Source organism: Poeciliopsis prolifica, unplaced genomic scaffold, assembly GCF_027474105.1.
Source record: "Poeciliopsis prolifica strain line A6 unplaced genomic scaffold, Auburn_PproV2 SCAFFOLD004, whole genome shotgun sequence".
NCBI classification, from domain to species: Eukaryota; Metazoa; Chordata; class Actinopteri; order Cyprinodontiformes; family Poeciliidae; genus Poeciliopsis; species Poeciliopsis prolifica.
In genome coordinates this window covers 6,403,439-6,424,685 of record NW_026562379.1, presented here as the reverse complement: position 1 = coordinate 6,424,685, position 21,247 = coordinate 6,403,439, and the positions used below count along the sequence as shown (strand labels likewise).

The window sequence follows — 21,247 nt, the reverse complement described above, 5'->3', positions numbered from 1 at the left end:
AGTGACAATAATAATAGTGAAATTTTCAAATCATACTTAAGAAAAAAATACCTGATACTTGATTACTTTTTTGTTCAAACAAAGGCGCCTGCTGATTAAATTTGCATAATTTCATTATATTCAAACTTACGTCATGTAATGACTTCAGTTGTTTCAAATTTGAAGAACTGATGCGGAGAACTGAATTCTAGCAAATTGTTAAATGCACTTATTTTTAAACTGAATGTTTGCTTGTATTTTGCCACTTGGTTTAGGAGTAGTTGTGGGTTAGTGACGCTTACGCATTGAGAAACTACTTTCTTCCATCGCGGATGTGCACAGACGTTTGCGTCGCCACAGGGCGCTGACGTCACAGCGCTTTGTCACAGTCTCGCTTCTCAGCCGTGGTGTTTGTTAAGGCTGCGTGAGCCGCTAACAGCCGAGTGTCCGATGAAGATGGCCGCAGGTCCTCTTTCTGTATCTTCTAACGCATCTAACAACGATGGCATTCTCATCGGTGACAAAGTGTACTCGGAAGTGTACCTTACGATAGACAACTCGGTGATACCGGAGGAAAGACTATCGCCAACACCGTCTATGCTCGACGGCCTCGACCTGAACACCGAAACCGACCTCCGTATCCTCGGCTGTGAACTGATTCAGTCGGCGGGTATTCTTCTCCGGTTACCCCAGGTACAAATATATATGTATTTTTAAGTCCACTAAGTGGATGTTTTTCTGAAAGTTACTTAACGTGAAATAAGACATGTTTTTAAAGGTGCGGCCTAGTCATTAGCTTGCTAACTTTAGCCTTTTGACGTTGGCGTGGTGGAATTAAAATGGCGGCAGGCCATTGTGCAAGGTTAGGAAGGTTTACATAAGACCTGGTATTAATAACATGGCCTATGTTTTTCTCGCAGGTGGCTATGGCAACGGGACAGGTCCTTTTCCATCGTTTCTTCTACTCGAAATCCTTCGTCAAACACAGTTTCGAGGTAAGTTCATTCAATTCGCCGGGTTCTTCAATCCCCGAGATGGCAACTGAACGTTATAGTGACGTTCAGCGGCAGCCATATTGTTTAAGGTTTTCGAAATGCACAGCGGAAATATACTAAGGCCTGAAAAGTGAATGTGAAAGTCTTAAATAAAGGGGCTCAGTTCATATATTTGACGTTAATATTTAGGCTTTTTATATTAATATGAGCTACTAGTTAAAAAGTAAGGTATCGATATATAGTAGCACACTAGTTACTGCACAGCTAAATCTGATTGAAACATAGCGCCGATTTTAACATATTGAAAATAGAATGGTTAGTGGCCGTCATTAATGCTTCAAAGTTGATTTTCTGAACACATTTTAACTTGTTATAACCCATCCAGAGATATAGCCTGTGCCATCTTACTGGCAGATATTCTGCTTAGTATTGGTACATAGATGTTAAGCACCAACTAGGCCTTTAAACTCATTATGCCAAAAGTGGACATCAATTAATACATGTATATTGTTCATGCTGATAAACGTGATGTCAACTTAAGGTGACAGAGTCCAAAATAGGTTTAGTAATACATGATGATGTTACCTAGTTATATGTTGGTCAAATCTTATGAATATCATTAGGGGTTGACAACTAAATATTTTCAATTTCTAATTATGGAATTTGCTCAACTTTGATTGACAAATCAATTATTGAAAGAAAACATTACCTGAAGTAAATAAGGTGAAACTTACTTCAGTTACAATCTAAACATGTTCCAAAACTGAATCTGAAAAACTTTCACAAGTTGCTTCATGAAAGTAGATATACTTTCCTTCCAATCTTTGTGCTTCATAATTTTTTTTCAGATTGTTGCTATGGCTTGTATCAACTTGGCGTCTAAGATTGAAGAAGCACCACGGCGAATACGAGATGTCATCAATGTTTTTCATCACCTCAGACAGTTAAGAGGCAAAAAGTAAGTATCAGCCAGAAATCTTAACCATTTTTGTAGATTCAGCTTTTTGTTACATGGACAACATGTTGCATTGCATTTATTTGGTGTAGAATGTCGTCTACACGATTTGTTTTTAATGTGAAAGTGCCCTTCTGTTTATTCATGCACTCTAAACCATCTTAAATCTTTTCAGTTCCAGCCTCACTGGTAGTTTCAAACTGTTATTGTCTACATGTAACATCAGTTTGATCTTTGAAGTTGATATTGGAAAATGAAAAAATTAAGAACAGAAATTGAAAAAAAAAACAAAAAACACAAATGGCTTTGTAAAGGATGAGGCATTTGTACTTTGCCTCATTTCTTTATGTCCTGATTCTAGTCCTTGGCATTAACTTGGCTTCTTTTTTCCCTTGCAACCAACTAACAGCGACCAGCTACATTTACCAAATCCTGGGTGATGTGGAATGGTACGTAAGATGAAGCAGTCGGCATGACAACCATGATGCGAGGGGGTCTCTGTCGTCCCCCGAGGCCCATCCCGCCCCCACCTGTGGGAGACTACCATGGTCTGAGCCACCGCGGGGCACTGGGATTGGGGATGGCAGGTTGGCCGAAGGTCGTTGGCCCGTGGGGCACCTTGAGGACTCCTGTGGTTCAGTCTTAAGCTTGGGGGTTCTGTCCGTCAAGCTGTGGACCATGGGGTAATGTAGATTTCTTCTCTGACCGCTTCTCACCATGCATTTTTGATTGTCCAAAAAAAGAAAAAAAAAGTTCATTCATCTTCTATAACCCATGGCTTCTACAGAAATATCTCCTTGTTTTTAACTTATCCCTTGGAATCAATGCGAGTCTTTTTTTTTTTTTCTTAAACTGCATGCAGTTCAATGAATATAATAATTTGTTATTTTTATTTCCAACTATAATCTCAAATCCTTAAGAAGTGAGGGTAGTTGAGAGACTTCTAGTGCTACGTTTTAATGCTAATCTTTATTTGGTTTAATAGATTTTAATTTTCTGAATATATTTGACCTTGCATGTCTGAGTGTAGCATTAGTTTTCTGTTGTTGTTTTTTTTCCCTGACATCAAAACAGCCTTATGAATTTATGAAAAGTAGTGTTTGGTGGCACGAAGGAGGGGTCTGTTGCTTTACTCATCATAACTTAAATTTCAGGAGTCATTTTATAGAAATTTTTGTGACATTAGAAAATGAGGAGAGTATATCTGTTTAAATCAGAATACACCTGTTTTTCTTTCTATAGTTTTTGCTTAAAATAAGACCTTAGTATGTTTGCATCACTTCTATATCTGTGTTTTAATCCAAATATATCTGATGAATCCTTTAGATTGGGTTGTCCAATACACATTAATGAACACTTATTAGCAAGGAATATTTCTAATAAACCGGTTGGTAGATTTTCCTTTGGTGAGATTCGAGTTAGGAAATGGTTTTCCGCCTTGAAATCACTGATTATAGTTGAAGTTGATATTTCTGTTGAAGCGATGGTTTGGGATGGATCATGTCAGGGACAATCCTCCAAGCTTTCACTGGAACCACAAGAGTCCACAAGCCCCCAGCACACTGTTAGGCATGCAAACAGTGTAACTTGTTGCTTAAAGTTGGTTGGCAAGGGGGAAAAAAGTGCAAGAATTCAAAAGGGCACTTTCTCCTTCATACATTTATAGCGAAAGGGGAACCACTGTTTCATTTTCAATTTTTTATGAAATAGGACTCCAAGTCCATTGATACTTGATCAGAACTACATAAATACCAAAAACCAAGTCATCAAAGCGGAACGTCGAGTCTTGAAGGAGCTGGGCTTCTGTGTGCATGTCAAGCATCCGCACAAGGTGAGTTTAAAAACAAGATTCTTTTTATGCAATGTTGGGAAAATGTATTTTCATTCAGGTAGACAGCTTCTGTTTTTAATTTTTTACGTATGGTAGAAGTAGGAGCTGCTATTGTTATCAGTTTTGTGTTTGAGTGGCAGCTTGTTCTGAAACATGTAATTTATATATGATTCCAGATCGTCGTTATGTACCTTCAGTTCCTGGAATGTGAGAAGAACCAGACGCTAGTCCAAACAGCCTGGTAAGTTTATGTACAGGTCCTTAAACAACTTCCCCACAGCAGCAACATAAGTCAGAACTGTAAGAAGTGCTGGCAGACCTGGGCTTAAAGTGGAGCTGAATTACTTTCAAATAGTTGAAATTTCTGGGATATTCAGATGCTCCTCATAAAGTCCTCATGTTGAAGAGTTGCACATTTGAACCACTTTCAATGTTAGTTTTGCCCAGGTCTGAGAGTTACACTTCATCACTTCCATTAAATCCTTCCAACTGTTGTTTTCTATTTATTCTTATGTGATTTGCTCATTTTTGGGAGGTTTAGCAAGTTCTTTTACTGCAAACGTGCTAATTGCCTCACTTTCTAATCTGCCCTTACATGTGAGAGTGTTTATTTCCCAGTGCCCAGGGAACTTGGTTTAACTTTGTCCTTTCTCTCTACTCTTTGATTAAAGGGTAGTCCATGCTGGTAAGTCACATAAAGAACCTCTGAACTCTGCCTCCTCCAACCACATGACCTCAGGAAGCTCCCCCTTTTGGCTGGCTGCCCCTCTCCTGACAGCCAGTCCCAGTGCAAGATTCACTGAAGGGGCGGGCGGGCCTTTCCCAACAGCCAGCATCGTCTTGTTTTCTCTTGGGTGTCCAAAAGGATTTGTATTTTTTGGTCTTGCTACACAGATTCTCAAGTGTAATAGCTCTCTTTCCAAGTAGATACAGATAGGTTATCTTGTTCTAGTTTACTTGCATTTAGAAATGAAGTAAACTCAGTCAGAACAGAATTTTGTTTCTATTGGCCACATTACCTGCCTGTTTGTTACATTTACCAGTAGAGTACTGTGTCTTGTCCCACACTGACATGGTGTCCAGACATGTGTCTGTTTTACAGGCTGATCCGGTTCTCAGGTTTTGGCTTCAAGGACCCGTCTCATCCTCGCATCAAACAGAATCGAACGGCCATGTGTTTTCTGTAGTAGTGCTAAAAGTATTTTAACACTGGTCAGTTTTAAAAGGCAGGTTTGAAGGAAGGAAAGCTGTGATCAATTAAGGAAGATCTAGTTTTATATAACTTAGATCATTACTTTCTCATAATATAGGAGCTTTAGAGTTGTATCGACTCGCAATTAGTTGAGGTATAATTTCTTTGTGGTTTCATTTGGTTAGATTAGGATTACTGAAAGATTTTACCATCATTTTCCATTAAAAGTTTCTACCTAATTCCATCATTAGTATGCCTAATTCACATTCCAAGCAATGCAGACTCTTCCATATCTCAGGTCATTGTTGTAGACAAACTCTTGGCACATGGTGCATTTTGCAGAGATTTCAAATACATACCCAGTGTAGATGCATCAAATATTTCAACAAAGTGAAGTGGATGCTGCTTATCACCTACAGGAGTTCATTCTTTGCTTGAAATCATTCACTGAAGCAAGACATGGTTTTAACAATGCACCCTAAATCCACCTAAACCAACGTGATGGTAAAAAAAAGTAGTCTCCCCATTTCAGAACCTCACAGTGCTTCTGAATCATAAGTTTCCCCTGCATGCCTCCATGCACACACCATGCTTTTTTCTTTCAGATCCAACCATCTGAAAGTGAAACTAGTTTTTTTTTTTCATTGTCTTTGCATGTCTCCCTTCTTAGAGAGCATGTGTTTGTCTTCGTCATCATCAAACACCCTGGAAAGTTTCAATTACTTGGATGGTCATCAGTCTTGTCTTCATTCTTTTTGTGACATGCAGCAGAGACATGGATGCCCTGGAGAGAAACGGACAAAGTTAAATGCAACAATAAAGAGATCTTAATTTAATATTGTCAGTCATTTTTAAACTAAAGTAAAAATGTATCTTCTGTGTCCTTCTGGTCCTGTGTCAGGGAAATTATTTGTATATGGCATCAGTGAGATACAATTACGTTGTGCAAGTCTGCTGAAATACTTGCATGCAGTCATTCTAGGGTTTATAAATTTTACTGATTTATAAAAAAAAAATCAGATGATGTTGGCAGTAGAGATAAATGCTGCAAATTGATATTTAGTCTGAAGTTGTTGTTTGGTGCTGCATGATTTGTGGACAGTTTGGTTTGTGTAGCGACGATGCTATGTTTTTGTCTGTGTCTTCTGTTTGTCCCTTTAGGAACTACATGAATGACAGCTTAAGGACAAACGTGTTTGTGAGGTTCCAGCCTGAAACAATCGCCTGTGCCTGTATGTACCTCGCTGCCCGGGCTCTCCAGGTGAGACAGCTTGCGATCTAAAAGCATCTCTGTCACCCTGCTTTTACTCCAAACTCCGTCACAGAAATGATTCATGATTCACAGCACGGTGCAAAGGTTCACAGATCTGTGTGCATGTTTTCCCAGATTCCCCTGCCAACCAGACCGCATTGGTATTTGCTTTTTGGAGCTACTGAAGAGGAGATTAAAGAAATCTGCATTACTACTCTGAAACTGTACACCAGGAAGAAGGTAATTATTGTGAAATGTGGTCTGATAATCCAGTGGTCCATTTTGAACTACAAGAACCTTTTACAACATTTGCTCCAAATGTCTCTTTAAATCTGCGTTTATTTAATTGACATAAAGTTTGACGTATGCTATTGCAGTCCCTGCAGATAAGCTCATGCAGAAACCAAAGCAGTTTAAGGAGACATGGCTTCAGATGGCAAAAATCACTGCTCTAAAATCTTGCAGGGTTCCTGTACAAGATTCTTTTATTTAGACAGTTTTTTACTGTCTGAATGCTGTCCATCGATCCCCATTATTCATTCATCCATTTATCCTTTAGTTTTTTCACCTTCATTTTCTCTCCCATCCCCTGAATCCTGACCTTTGTGGAAGCGGGCCCAAAAAATCACTATAAACATTTTATAATCTATAATGTGAAGAATGCTGCAATTTGACATTTTGGCTTTTAGTAACTTGAACTGTTTCCTTTATAGCCTAATTATGAACAGCTTGAGAAGGAGGTGGAGAGACGGAAGGTGTTCTTGGCAGAAGCCAAGCTGAAGGCGAAGGGCCTGAACCCAGATGGCACGCCGGCGCTCTCTGGCATAGGCGGCTTCTCTCCGGCCTCCAAGCCCTGCTCCCCCGTGGTGAAGGTGGAGGAGAAATCCCCAAACCCCCAGACTATGAAACCAGTAAAGAAGGAGCCCGACAGCCGCACTCAGGTCAACAAGAGCCCACATAATGGGTAAGAAACTTAACAGGTTCATACCAAGGGTCACAATATTTCTATGACTTTCACTTCATTTAGTGCTATATTTTCATTTTCAATCTATTTGCTCTGCAGGCTGAGGAAGGAGGTGAAGATCGGCAGGACCAGTAGGAGCGGAAGTCGTTCCCGTTCAAGAACACGATCGCGGTCCAGATCTCCCTCTCATCGCAGACAGTAAGTTTTATTTCGGTTTTCACCACCATTCTTGTTCATGTCCACACATACAAGTTGTGTTTATTGTATCTACAAGTTAAAGATTTAACTGGTATGTTCTTGTGCTTCCAGTTACAACAGCAGACGCAGTCGCTCAGGGACGTACAGCTCTCGGTCACGCTCACGCTCTCACAGTCGCAGCCCGATGCCTCATCGACACCCGCCCTCACCCCTCCTCCCTCATCTCAAGTCGAAGTCCAGTCACCACAGCAACAGCGACTCCAAACTCAGCGGGCGTCACAGCAACAGCGGGGGTGGTGGTTCTGGTCACAAGAGGAAGCGCACCCGTTCTCGATCCCGCACTCCTGTCAAAGCGGACAGGGACAGAGAGAGAGAACGGGACAGAGAGAGAGACCGCTCTTTTGATTTCTCTTCAAAGAAACACAAACACGAGCGGGGAAGCGGACATCGCGACCGGAGGGAGAGGTCTCGGTCCTACGAAAGGGACAGGGACCGCAGCCACAAGAGCAAACACCATGGCAGCGGCGGACACTCAGGACACAGCCGCCACCGGCGCTGAGAGACACATGGAGACGAGCCCTGGGGCTGATGGTCACCAATGTTTGACACAAATCAAACGAGTTGGACACATTCTCTTAATTATGGTAATGTTAATTTCATATCCATGTCAGGAAATAGAATATTTGCAAATTGTAAACCCAATAATCGAAAGGTTTCTGTTTGTTGCATAAAATTCTCCGGTGGGAGGGAAACTGTCGCCAAATGATGCAATTAAACAAATGTACCGTGACTGGGAGAACATGTCAAATTTGAAGTTTTGAAATATTACATCCTTCAACAAATAAGTCGTGTTTCTGCGTTCAGATTTTATTTTTTTTCCCATTTTATTTTCATTTAAATTCAACAAAGGTATAAAGAAAACATCGATGATGTTTCTTCTGGTCCAGAAGAATTCCAAAAGTTCTTAACCTGTCTGGGTCCTAAATGCAGCATCTGCATGAACAGATATCCTGAGTACTCAACTCTTTGTCAAAGTCAGCCTGTCGTCATATGGAAAGCCCAAAGTGCAGCAGTGAACTCCAGCATGAAGTGATGATTGTTGGTTGACCTGCTGGAAGGGACTCCATGTAGATGAGGGCAGCAGCGTGACCTCAGCCTCCGGCCTCTTCATCTGCCTGTGTTTTCCTCTCGTCTCACCAACGAGTGCACCCCTGCCCGACTACCTAGCCCTAATCTTGTTTTTAGTTTTATATGTAAAGTTACACATTTTTGGAAAAAAATAAATTTATTTACAGTGTAAAGCTTTGATATCCACTGACAGAATGTGAACGCTTTGATTTATAGAAGCGACCTGTTCAGTGGAGGGGTTGAATGAGTAAATGTTAAAGTAAATGTTATTTAGAAAAGATCAATAAGTTTGCACATTGCAGGACTAGTGGGCAGTTTTATTTTTATTTTTTTTTTATGTTTTTTTTTATTGGAAAAGTTTGTCTAAAAAAAAAAGATATTGGTGACTTTCATTTTCTTGCTCTTTCCAAGCAGGAAAAGCAGACAATTAAAATATATTTTAGGGTTGTCAGTTTGTTGCACTGGTTTTTAGTGTGCATGTCTTCATGTCCAATTTTTATTCATTAATAAATGAGGAATGCCACTGATATGGTCTTTTTGTTGGGTTGGTGCTTCTTAATAAAGAACAGTTATGAATAAATTGACACTGGCAATGCCAATTTTTTTAAAATATAAAAGTCCCTGCATAGTTTAAATGGATTTTGGTGTTGTACAATCAGACTTCTAAGTACAGTTTTGGCTTTTTGAAATGACTAAAGTCGTGTTTAGTTTGTTACCCTAAATTAATCAGATATTTTTTTTCAAATACTTTTTTTGTCCACCAGAGGGCGATATAGTTTCAGAATTGCTATGTTCTTTGCACGAGTCAACAGCATCAATTTGGAAAAGAAAAAGTGATTTACGGTAGTTTCCTTATATTAAAACTGTACTGTATAGTAGATTAGATGATTCTAGTATCTCCAACAGAGTGAAATCTGACTACAGAAAATGAAAATTTACGATGAGCTGTAACTTACCTGTCAGCCTGACATTAATGTTGACTTGGGAGACGTTGACAGGTACGTCGAAATCGATTGATTCCCTTAATTCAAAAGTGAAACTAGATCAATTACAGAGTAATGCTCGCAAGCGGTATATTTTTGTATGGTTAATAAAAGCTAAACATTCAGTCAGAGAAAACTTAAAAATTATATCACATCAATAAAAAAGGATTTTCAAAACAGAAATTTTAACATCCTGAAAATGATGTCAGTATATGCAGTTGGTACTTGGTGGAGCTCCTTTTACACGAATTACTGCATCAGTGCTGCGGAGCACGGACATGAGAAGCCCGTGGCTCTGCTGAGACCTTAACAAAGTCTTCATCGCTGGAAGTTTCGTCTCTCATCCTCCTCTTGACAATACGCCATAGATTCTCAGTCAGGTTTAAAAGACTCAATAGAGTGGGCTGACTGGGCAGCAAGCACTTGCACCAGTGATACCAGTGATCATTAAAGCACGTATTAGTGAGCAGATGCTGAATCCTGACGAAAATTAAATAAACTTCTCCATAATGTTTGTGGATAGAGAAAAACAAGACGTGTTCTCAAGTTTCCTGGTCGTAAAAACACGCTGCACCAACATCAGCAGATTTTATTGCTACCCAAATCACTGGACCTCAAGCAAAGTCATCCTCCTGGATATGTGTGTGGTGGCTGCCAAAGCACTAACTCCAGCTGCAGGCCAAGCCAAAGGCACATTCCACCAAACCCTTGACTGTGTTCCGCCTTAAACGCTCCTCAGTTAAATCCTTTTATTTATTTATTTTTGGTGACATTTGAACCTTTAGAGACTGATTTTGGGTTTCAATGGCTCTAATCATCAAAACTTGAAACATATCATTGTGTGTAATCAATAAGTATGAGTCTCTCCTCTCAAGGTAGTTTGGCAAAATAAGTGAACTTTACCTCCAATTTAATGAGATATTGTATTTTATCTTTTACTGTGTGGAGAAAGGAAGCAAAACCACTGAGCTGCACAGAATATTGTTAATAAATGGATGTTTTTTTAGTAATACAGAAATCTCACAGCAGCGTCTGCAGGTTTTTGGGACATTACTTTTGTTTCCAGTAACAGAACTTTTTCATATCATCAAGCCTGTTGAGATCAGTATCTCATATTACTCATGTGTCACTGCAGCCATAAAGATGCTCAGTCAAGGAACAGAAATAGGAACAAAACAAACATAAATTCATGCGTCTCAAATCCACAGCAAAAAAAAAAAAAAAAAAAAGGAGCCAAGAAATGTGTTCAGCTTCCCTGAAACTGACATCATGTTAGAACCTGACATGATGTCAAGTATCTGTCTGGTCGTCTTGTGACTGAAGTTATAATCTATGATTGGGAATATTGGTCTTATTCTCAAGGTCAAGCTATATGCTAAAGTGAAGGGCGACATGTTTCACTGTCTACGTCACGTTTACGGGCAGAAATGACTAGAATGCGCATCTGGCTGCAGTAGAAATATTTAGGAAATAACTAATTGCAACACTAAAAGAAGGAGATGGTTGTTTTTTTGAGGGGGTTTTTTTTTAGACAAATTTTTTTCCAAATTGTCAGCAGCTGTAAAACGTTTCGTCATACAACCATCAGTCACTGCCAGTTGTTTGATTATGTGCGTCCATCTCACTGAGTCATCCGCTTGACTTGGTCCGTCTTTGCTTTGCTTTTCCTTTACGTCAAACCAGTTGGAATGGGAACATTAAGGTAGCTTGAGAGCTTGTTTTAATCGGAACGACCCACGTTGCTCATTTTCCACTGTGCGATCTGAGTTGGTGTGGGGCCAACCTGAGCAAGTCGACTCTGTTCTCAATAATACCAGGTCTAGGATGTGCTCCATGTAAATAATGTTGAATGTAAATCAATTCTCTATTTGGTCATTTCGCTTTAGATTTCGTCCCATCTTCTGAAATATTTCTTCAGCATTTGTTATTTCTTAAAAATCTCTATATTTCTAATTTTATTAGAATACGTAATCATATTCTCCCCCCTTTTTATTTCAAGTGACCAAAAATAAACGCTTATCAGAAGCCCGACGTCAGAGGCTGCACTGATTCCTTTAGATTGCTGATTGTACAGATCTATTTACTTACTGCTTTTTGAAATAAGCAATGCGTGCTGCGGCTGCAACAAGACAAGGATCACTTCCAAAAAAACAATACTGTTTTATTGTCAATACAGCACAGCATTCATTTGTTTGCATTCATTTGAATTTAATAGTTATAAAACCAGGAAAAGAACAATAAGACAGAGGAGGAGACAACATTTCATCTGTCATTTGTTGTTTGAGGCCTTAAAAACACACAATAAATACTGACCGTTCATCAAAATCAAATTTAATCAAACATCAAAAAGGAAGAAAAAAAATATATATATGATTCATATTTCTCAAGATTGAAGGAAATGATTTGAAACATTCAGATAACCTGCATGAATCATCTTCACAGTGTTTGTTTAAACTACAGCAGTTTTCTCATTGAGCTTTATACCATGGAAAGCAGCGTCATAATATTCTCCAGCATGAGAATTAACTACACGTGGAACAGGCTGTTAAGATTTTACCTGGACAGCAATCTCAAGCATATCAATATTACACTGACATGACCTTTTGACCTTTTTAACATTTTGATTCACATTTTGCATTTTCAAGACAGAATGTTGACACATCAAAAATATGTCAAAACCTGACAGTCCTGCATACCTGAACTGGGAATACTGTAGTCGTTACATTTAAAGAAAGGTGATTTGGTAGCGTTGTTTTCCCACTCACTAGTGTGAATGGGCGTTTAAACTGTAGCTGATTTAGGATCAGCTACAGTAATGTCTGTTTTAGCCATCTTTAGCACAAGAAAAAAAAAGACTTAATTCCTCTGCTCAAAATAATATTTTAGGTTTTAAGGTTTTCCTGCACAGATGCACAATCAAAACAAGCACAACTCAGTTATGCTGCTGTTGCGGTGATGTTTGTTCACTGGTTTCTTTTGGGGCTTTTAACTAATAAAAGTCTAGACATGCTACAAACTCCCATCCACTATGAAGTGTCTCTTGTTCTGTGTCGGAGTTAACTCATGAAATGACGCTTCTGGAAGACATTTTTTCACTTGTCTAAAGTGGAAAAAAAGGAACGAATTCAAAATCCTGCTAAACTTTAATGCAGTTATATCACATAGTGGACTTTGCAACGACTCTACATTTTTTGAGGTCCACTCTGGAGCGCACCCTCACTGTAAGCCGCACCTACAAATGTTTTGGAAAAATAAAAAAACTGGAAACGTACAGCTGCACCGGACTATATTAAGACACATGGGAAAAAAAGTAGTGGCTGATAGTCTGAAAAATACTGTCTCTTCAGTGGTTTTAGTGTGTTTTTCTGCAATGTGACCCCTCTCTTTCACAATCAATGGCTAATCAAGATACTATTAAGCACTCTGCTACAGTGAGACGAGATGCAAATTAGGGGAGTGCTTCGAACCTCACAGCAAAGACAAAAAAAGGCAAATGGGAGAAGTCAGAAGGAAAACTGGGAAAAGCTGGAAGTTCTGGGTCTAGTAGTTAAATCACCCAACAAGAAAATGAACATTTCAAATGAAAATGAAATGTTCATTTCAATGTTCATTTCATTGTTTGCTGGCTTTTCAACTGAAAGCCAACAAACAGATTAAAGGGTGATACATTTTGTTAGACATTTGGTTTTGGTGCTGTTGATTTGGTTTTAGATGGATCTGGGCCGGTTCACTCCTTTGCCAATTTGTGCCCCTCGTTTCAAATCCCACCCTTACTTATTTTGCCCCAGTCTACCCTCCATAGTGTATCTGTAACTGTAATTAAAGGTGAACAATAGTTATAACTCATTTTCAAAAGATTAATTCTTTATTTTATGAATTCCGATCAAATCAAAGTAAGAGAAGAATTTATGAGATAATGTCTATTGGTGTCTTATAGACTTTGAGCATATTAAAAAAAAAATCTTCAAAATCCCAGTTATCAAAGCAGACATGAAATGAAACTTCATTGTTTTCTTAATGTTTTTTTTCTCTGGATTTTACAGTGGAGCAACCTATGAGCTAAATGAGTTCTTTGTAAAATATGAAGTAAATTTCAATAGAACATTTCTCCGACGGAAAGATAAAAAAAAAAAAAAAACTAGTAGAACAACACAAGATTGTAAAAAGGAGAAACTTGGACCATTTGTATTTCCAGCCACTTCTCTTATGAGAAACAATACTTCAAGAACTCTTCAACGGAAAAAAGGTAGGAGATAAAATGAAAATGAAAATATGGGATACAGAATTATTTATGCTATTTAGGCACGCAAAGGTTAATAAAAATATCGGTCACAAAATACTTTGACACGTTGGAAAAAGGAATGCATATCAAAGGTAAAACAAAAGTTAGCTTAAGTCTTTAGCTGACTCCACCGATTTTGTGATTTGTCGTTGTACTTTGTAAGTTTGATGTGTCGACATAAAAAGATGTATAAAATAATAAAATCTAAATCAGCTTCAAAGGAATCATTTTTACATAGTACCCACTATTTATCTCACAGTAAAATACAGCAAAAATGAGGATTTCTATGTTGTTTTATCTGGGTCATTTATAGATACTGAAAGATTTTGTATTTTGCGCATGGTCCACTGATGACTCTGTAACACAGGTAACAGTAGGTACAGCTGATCAATACTTCAAGTTAGCAATACATACTGTCTGTTTTTGCTGGTTTCTTACGTTATATACTAAAAATACTGCATAACAAATCTGGGTTAAGTCAATACTCCATCATCAGCAGGATTGATGTCCACATGTGGAACAGATAACTCGGCTTTGTTGAAAATAATTTGATAATATCTGCAGAGAATAGCCTTCCTGCTCTGAGTTTACATATCAAAGCTGGCACTGCAGGCCCAAGGAGGGACAGAAACGTGGGTTAGGTGATCCACTCCACACCAACCAGCTTGGCTCTTCACTTCCTCAAGTTATCAGTGAATGTTTCTATTTCCTCTCTGTCCATTTGGTTATGCATAAACCACACACACACAAAAAAAGGAAGAAGAACGTGCTCCAACTGAAATGAATACTAATGATTGGCATCAAAGTCGGCGTCTGTGTTGGATCTGTTCTCACAGGTAGGTGGTCGCCTCTCTGTTCTCCCTCTCTCTGGCTTGAGCCACGGCCACGTTGATGCACTGCAGCCACTCCTCGGCGTGTTTCTCATCCTCAGCTTTCAGCACGTACGTCTTCTTGTCTGTGAAGATCTCGAAGGCCCTCGGCAGACCCCGATCCCGCCGCTTTTTAGCTACCACCTATGGAAACGGTGGAAGATCAGGAATGAAAAGAGAAAAGAAAAAGAAAACGTCTATGCTCAGCAAAGCAGCTGCTGTCACTTTTGTAATTCACATCATTTAGGCTTGATGTACATTTGTTTGTAGTTTTAAAGTATTTTAGGATAAAACACACCTACTTGCACTATTAAAGCCTTTATTGGGAATAATTTGGTCTACAAATCGCTAGCTGACACATTTTTGCAGGTTGTCAAGTTACAACCACAAACCTCAAGTTAATTGGTTGGGTTTCATGACAGACCAACATAAAGTAGCTCCCAAAGCTACGACGAAGCTTAAAGTAGGTTTAGGCTGTAAAAGGTCTAAAGCTAAGGGGATCTCAAGAGAACTATGTGTCTTAGCATCAGAAAATAGAAACGGTCTGTGACAAGTGTTTTCAGCATCAATTGTAAAGCTGGACAGAATTGATGTGACGGCAAATTTGTGAGTAAAATAGGAGCAATCTTGGAAGAAAACCTTCTGGAAGATAATGCAAATGCAAACAACATTTTCTTTATTCTTAGATATTTACACAATTAAAAGCTCTGTGTGGTTTTTGCTGGAGGTGGAGCAGAGGTTACCTTTGCAGCAGATAAACACGCCTAAACACATTAAGACGTTAATAAAGAAATCATAGAAATTAGATGAATGTTTTGTAACTTGCTGTACACCGACACAATCAGGGTAAACGTTAGCAAAAGTTGGAGCAGTGAGGATTAAGGAAGCCCTGGGGTTAGTCACCTTGACACTCTGCACTTTGCTCAGCTCTATGGGGATGTCATCCAGCTCATCTTTCTGTAAATAAGACAAAGAGTTGATTACCACTCAATAAGATGTGACCTGTGTGATTTTAGCATCACAATGCCGAATGAAAACCCTTGAATGAAGAAGCACAATGCAGTTTGCAACCGTTGTTTCCAGTGAAATCTACCTCAGGATGAACCATGTCAAAGAATGGTTTTCTCCAGGGCAGAAAAAGCGAAGTATGTCTTGCTCACCACTGATCAGTCCAAATGTGGGTGGTGTAGTGGAGTCAGAACCATGTATCTTACACCATCGTTAATTATGTGGCTGCAACCACAGCATGAAGCAAAGTCCACCGCAGGACTTCACATCCGTACTGGGGCATTTTTCTGCCCCAGTAAGGGTCTAAACAACCTTTTGCATTATTTATTTACTCATTCAATGACGGCCTCTGTTTGGCTTGCTGACCGTTTATAACGGTCAAACATTTCCTGTTTTTTTTCTCCATGGTGTTTTTTTTTTTCTTGTCAGCACTTTTCAACAAATTGGTGAGTACAAAGGTGGATGCATGGAGCTTTTCATCTGAAAACCACCAAAAAAATGTGTGAACTATATTAAAATACCTTCTCCAACCTGGTGTCATATTGTGTCAATAATAAAAACTAATGGCTCCCTATAGCATCAGAAACTGACATTCATCACATCCAAGTCGTAGAAATATTGCAAAAAAGATGTGTTTCACAAAGACTGAACAAAAGTATGAATGTTATATTTTACCACAAAACATCCCAAAAAACATTCCAAAAGGTTGTCTGATCCAGATGACAAGGCTAAAAATCTATATATCTAACTGTATAACTTTATATTCCCGATGACAGTTGTGTTTTTGGCACATTCTGCATATGAGGGAATATAAAGATCCTTTTAGTAATTATGATATTTTATATCAATGATATGATATTTCCATCTGTCCCCGAACAGCAGGACTTGCCAAACCGTGGTTCAGGCTAGCCCGGGGTTTGGCTCCAGTTCCTGTCTGGTCCTAATTAGAGAGCGAACGTAATATTCACCAGAGCTCCACATTACACTGCAAGGATAAATACATCTTTTTGATTAGAAATTAAACGTTGTTTGATAGTATCTGTCTTCAAACATGAGGAAAACTCTGATATGTGTCCAACTGAACTCCAGGGATTCAATTCAGCACTTTTATTTTTATGCAAAGAGTCAGCCAACATTACTCTGCATAAATGTGTAGCTCTTTCTGTTTAGCCAGCAATTAGCTACTGAATAATTACTATTTTGTCTTGAAAACTTATTTCTATAACCATTTAACTTTTTAAATATATGTATTTTGTCACAGTCCAGCCAAAAATGTATTTTATTGGGATCTTAAAGTGTCAGACCAACACAATATGGCAATAATTGCAAGGTTTTTTTTTAAATTTTTTACATTTATTTTGCAAATATAAAAGATCTGGTGTGCCTATGCAGTCAAACCCCATTTAATAAGATACCCCTAAGTGAGATCCAGTATTTAATGCTATAGCGGCATCCGCGGTGCTTATTATCAACATAGCTGTGTCCAAATTATGTCAGAAAACTAACTCTGACCTGGAAAGAGCATCTGCAGGATGAGACATGATGAGATGGTGGCATCCATGCTGAGGAAATGCTTTCATCCATCTAGAGCACAGAATCTGTTTCAAGCTGAGGATGATGATTGGAGGTGAATATGAAGCAACTCTGAATTTTAACTTGACAGAGTCAGAAAAAGATTCGATGCATCTTTGCTTCTGCATGAAATCCCAGTAAAATACATCGACATTTACACTAAAGAAAAATCTTTTGAACATCTAATTTCACTTTTTGTAGTAGCTCCCTTTTGCATGGATGTTTAGAAGATTTCACAATTCTGCTGTAATTGGCAAAGAAAGGTCTTCCCTTTTCATTTGAGGAAAAATCATTTCACAACAAACCAACCACCTCCAGAACCCGCTGGCAGAGGAGAGCTGAGCTCCGAGAATAAAGGCATTCAATCCTCTCAACGTGCGGCTGCTGCTGCAAAACAGAATCCATCAACATCTGGAGCAGCACAAAGACTATTGTTTAATGTGGGAGGTAGAGAGAGAGAGAGAAAAAACATCGGTCCTGTTTCTGCTTATGTTTTACAGATGCTGAATCATGATTTTGAGCCAAACTTGAGTATTTTGACTGCAAACATGCGACACCCCTGGGTCACTAATGGCTCCGAATGTGGACTGCATAAAATGAAAACTGGGATGCGTATGTTGTTAAGAAGCCAAGTAAAAAGATTTCATAAGACCAGTTTTCATTCTATAGCAAACCATCAGTCCACTGCTGCCAATCAACTGTCTTCATTTTTTGGTGGATCTTTCTGGCCAGGCATGGTAGTTTCTTTTCTTTTTAAATTGAAAACAGCTCAGTTTTATTTGCACTCTGCCCTTTCTAATAACCACCATTCCTCATGGGGCATTAGTCACTCATTCAAGCACAATGTGGTGTATTAATCTAGATCTCCATCTCTGTTTGCAACTTCTGAATAAGGATATCTGATCGAAGTTGAGTTAGGTGTCACTGACTCATGCCCTGGATGTTCCACCCTGAAGTTTCCAAAGTTTGCTGCAGCTGGATTCACCTCATGCTCCAGAGGGACAACTTAACTTTTCAAGAGGTGGGATTTTTACTGTTACACAGTTTCATAATAATTCAAATGACACGGAACATGGGGAAACACTGATTGTTTCAACACAGAGATGCAAGAAACAGGAAATATGTGCGTGTACACATATTTATCCTTTTTTTGTTTTTACGTTTTCACTGCCATACGTACAGATTTGCCCCGGCGGAAGAGGAGCTGGTTCCCTGCCAAGGTGTAATAGCGGGTCTTCCAGCGCTTGATAAACTTCCAGCGGACCTGTTTCTCCTTCAGCTTCCCTTCGATCAGAGGTTGTCCTTCCTGGTTCACGACTGAAAGGTCACACAGACACAGACCAAAAGACGCAGGAGAAAATGGGATTACAAAACGACCCATGTTTTAGAAAAAGACATCAACAATATTTTATTTTCATTTTACTGTTAAATACTGAAAGCTAACAGAGTCTACAGAGTAAACAGTCGAAGGTCAGGAGCTCCCATCAAAAATGTTTTTTGAGACGATTTTAAATGGATTCACAATCAAAGCAGCAAGGCTTTAAAAATAAATAAATGAAGATACTTGCTAAATATCTGCTTAACATGAAGAGTCAAGCATTTCAACTCACAATACTTGGAGCATCTTGAAAAAGATTGAAAATATGACTTGACAGAAAAAATGAAATGCGGATAAAAAAAACTAATAATAAATAAGTTGGACTCTAGGACACCCAACACGTAACAACCATTACTTAATCTCATGGTTGCAGAAATCGTTTCTCATGACTTTTGCTCTAAACTATCTTAACTTTGGGGCCGTTTTCATCTACATATCTGAGTGATGATATTTTTTGTGGTTCAATGTCATTGAAACAGAATGTTTCATCCAAAAAAACTTGCTGAAGGCCTACATAACCTTATCAATGAAATCTATCCCCAATAAAAATATAGCAAAGTAGCCGTTGCAAGCAACGTCTGCCCTGCTTTGGCGTTCAACGTCTCAGCGCATGTCAGCTGACCAACAGCATGTTTTCACGATATAAGTAAAAGGATTCGGCCATATTTAGCCTCTGATTTAATCTACAATCTGCAAGCATACTATACATCCATAAGCACGCACACTCCACACCGATCATTAATCTACACTTCAAAGATACTCCAGTAGCTTAGTCAGCAGTAAATATCATAAATGTGATGAAGTTGCAGGAAATGCTGGTTCCTCTGCAGTTTTCATAGTGGCAGGAAGTTCATCTCACCAACTGGTGAAAAAAACCAACAATTCACAGCACAGACTTCAAGAGCTGCTGATCTATAGCAGCTGCTGAATGGATCAGTGATGAACTTTTTCCGTCTTTCTGATCAATTCAACCATTTCTTTTACATGCCAAATTCCCTTTTGTTGTTTTTTTTTTTTTTCGGATTTTTTTTTTCTTTTCTGCAACAATGACGGCACCCTTTTGTTCGACCTCAGTAAGTGAAGCTGTATCAAAGGACATGGAGATTAATTGTGTTAGAGAGCAGGATGTGCCTTCGGTCTACTTAGGTTTCTGATGATTGAACTTTCGCACAGCGATCTTGCCAGCTGAAATAAACACGGAAGAGAGGGAAAAAAAAAATAATAATCAGGGATGATTGCAGAATTAAAGATTAAATGCAGAAAATATGTCAGCTTCGTTTTGTGGGATTAAGCTTAATCATACTTGAAAGTTTCCTCCAGACCTGGAGAGTGTCCAGCATTGATTCTGAAAAACTCAGAGGTAGTCTGTCAATGAAACCTCGGACTCTGAGAAGTTGGCTAGGTCAGACCAGAGCATTAGATTAAGACTAAAGGGGCAGAATGCAAGCGCTCTTCATAAACTGAGGAAATTCAAAAAGCTGTTCAATATGCTACATTTTTCCCCCTCATGTTTTGCACCAGCTTTCTGATTTATTTCTGCACTGGATTCATGACAGATTACACTGAGTACACACATGTCCACCAGGTACCACAGATACAAGCAATTTGCTCACTGGGTCGCTGCTGCTCTAGTTGGTGATAAACATAGCCGGTGTACAAATGATCAAGGACAGAAAAATATTTCCACACATCAAGGGAAATGAGTCCTGATGAGATCATAGCAGACTGAATGTCTGACAATCCAATGTTTGAAAGATATTTGAAACTTTGGACTGGTGGTGGCTACATGCTAGTGGAACGGCATGACAATAAAATGAAGTTGGAAGTGGATTTATTTCTGATCTGCTGATCACGTGTACAATTACAACAATTAGCTGTGTTTTGTACAAAACTGATCTAAGATCAATCAAAAGTAATGACTTCATGTTAACAGGCATCAGCTCATCTGAGCGCTAACCATTTGCGCAGCATCTGGAACATGTCTCTGTCTTTTACTGGCCCACCCAGCTGAGGAGACAAACCAGGAGGAGCTGAGTGTTTGCTCCTCGTCTTATAACTTACCACTTGCTAAAGTGGTAAGTTAAGCTGACAGAAACACAATAAAACACACATTAACACTTGTAACTGCTTTCTTTTGATACAGGAAGAATGACAGATCCCTCTACTTCTAAATGTCTGAACACAACCAAACAAAGGACTTAAATAACCCAACCATTTGTTCTGCATCTCAGTCACATGTCACACAATATCAAAACTCACATTTCAGGTAATGAAACCCTCAGTCTACGTCACAGAAACCCTCATCTGGACTCTGTGAGGTATTGATGTGGACTCTGTGAGGTATTGATGTCAATCTTCAGTGAACTAAAATAAAGTCCTATAACCTTAAAGCCTCTTGAGTCTACTTTATGTGTACATCCCGTTCCTTTCTCAGTTTACGACACAAACTGGATTTGTTTTTCTTTTTTTTACTGGGCTGTAAATATGACAACTTCTGCAGCAATATATAGGAGAGATCAAGCAGACAGGCTGAACTAGTTATTGCTATCTCCTCAGGCAGTTCCTGTTTTCTGGCTTCTCATTAGCAGCCATCAAACATCAGAGCAACGTATGTTATAAAGGCTGAAAGCAGCTCATCAGTGACGATCCAGGTCTTTCCCT

General features: G+C 39.0%; 2 protein-coding genes across 3 annotated transcripts in view; one reads left to right on the top strand and one right to left on the bottom strand.

Moving 5' to 3' along the window:
- The first annotated feature begins 339 nt into the window (after window positions 1–339).
- On the top strand, window positions 340–9,021 carry ccnl1a (cyclin L1a). The gene is made up of 10 exons (XM_055028436.1): window positions 340–672; window positions 900–974; window positions 1,823–1,932; window positions 3,640–3,760; window positions 3,937–4,001; window positions 6,114–6,213; window positions 6,340–6,444; window positions 6,918–7,168; window positions 7,268–7,366; window positions 7,478–9,021. The coding sequence occupies exons 1-10, from the start codon at window positions 430–432 to the stop codon at window positions 7,923–7,925; spliced, it is 1,617 nt and encodes a 538-aa protein (XP_054884411.1). The 5' UTR covers window positions 340–429; the 3' UTR covers window positions 7,926–9,021.
- Window positions 9,022–11,617: 2,596 nt separating this feature from the next.
- Window positions 11,618–21,247, bottom strand: part of veph1 (ventricular zone expressed PH domain-containing 1) — a 60,057-nt gene continuing 50,427 nt past the window's right edge. For both annotated transcript variants that reach the window (XM_055027706.1, XM_055027707.1), the window contains 3 exons: window positions 18,389–18,525; window positions 15,532–15,585; window positions 11,618–14,772 (listed from right to left, as the gene is read on the bottom strand). In XM_055027706.1, coding sequence (XP_054883681.1) covers window positions 14,590–14,772; window positions 15,532–15,585; window positions 18,389–18,525 — 374 coding nt within the window. In that variant the 3' untranslated portion in view covers window positions 11,618–14,589. The remainder of the gene's footprint in view (window positions 14,773–15,531; window positions 15,586–18,388; window positions 18,526–21,247) is intronic.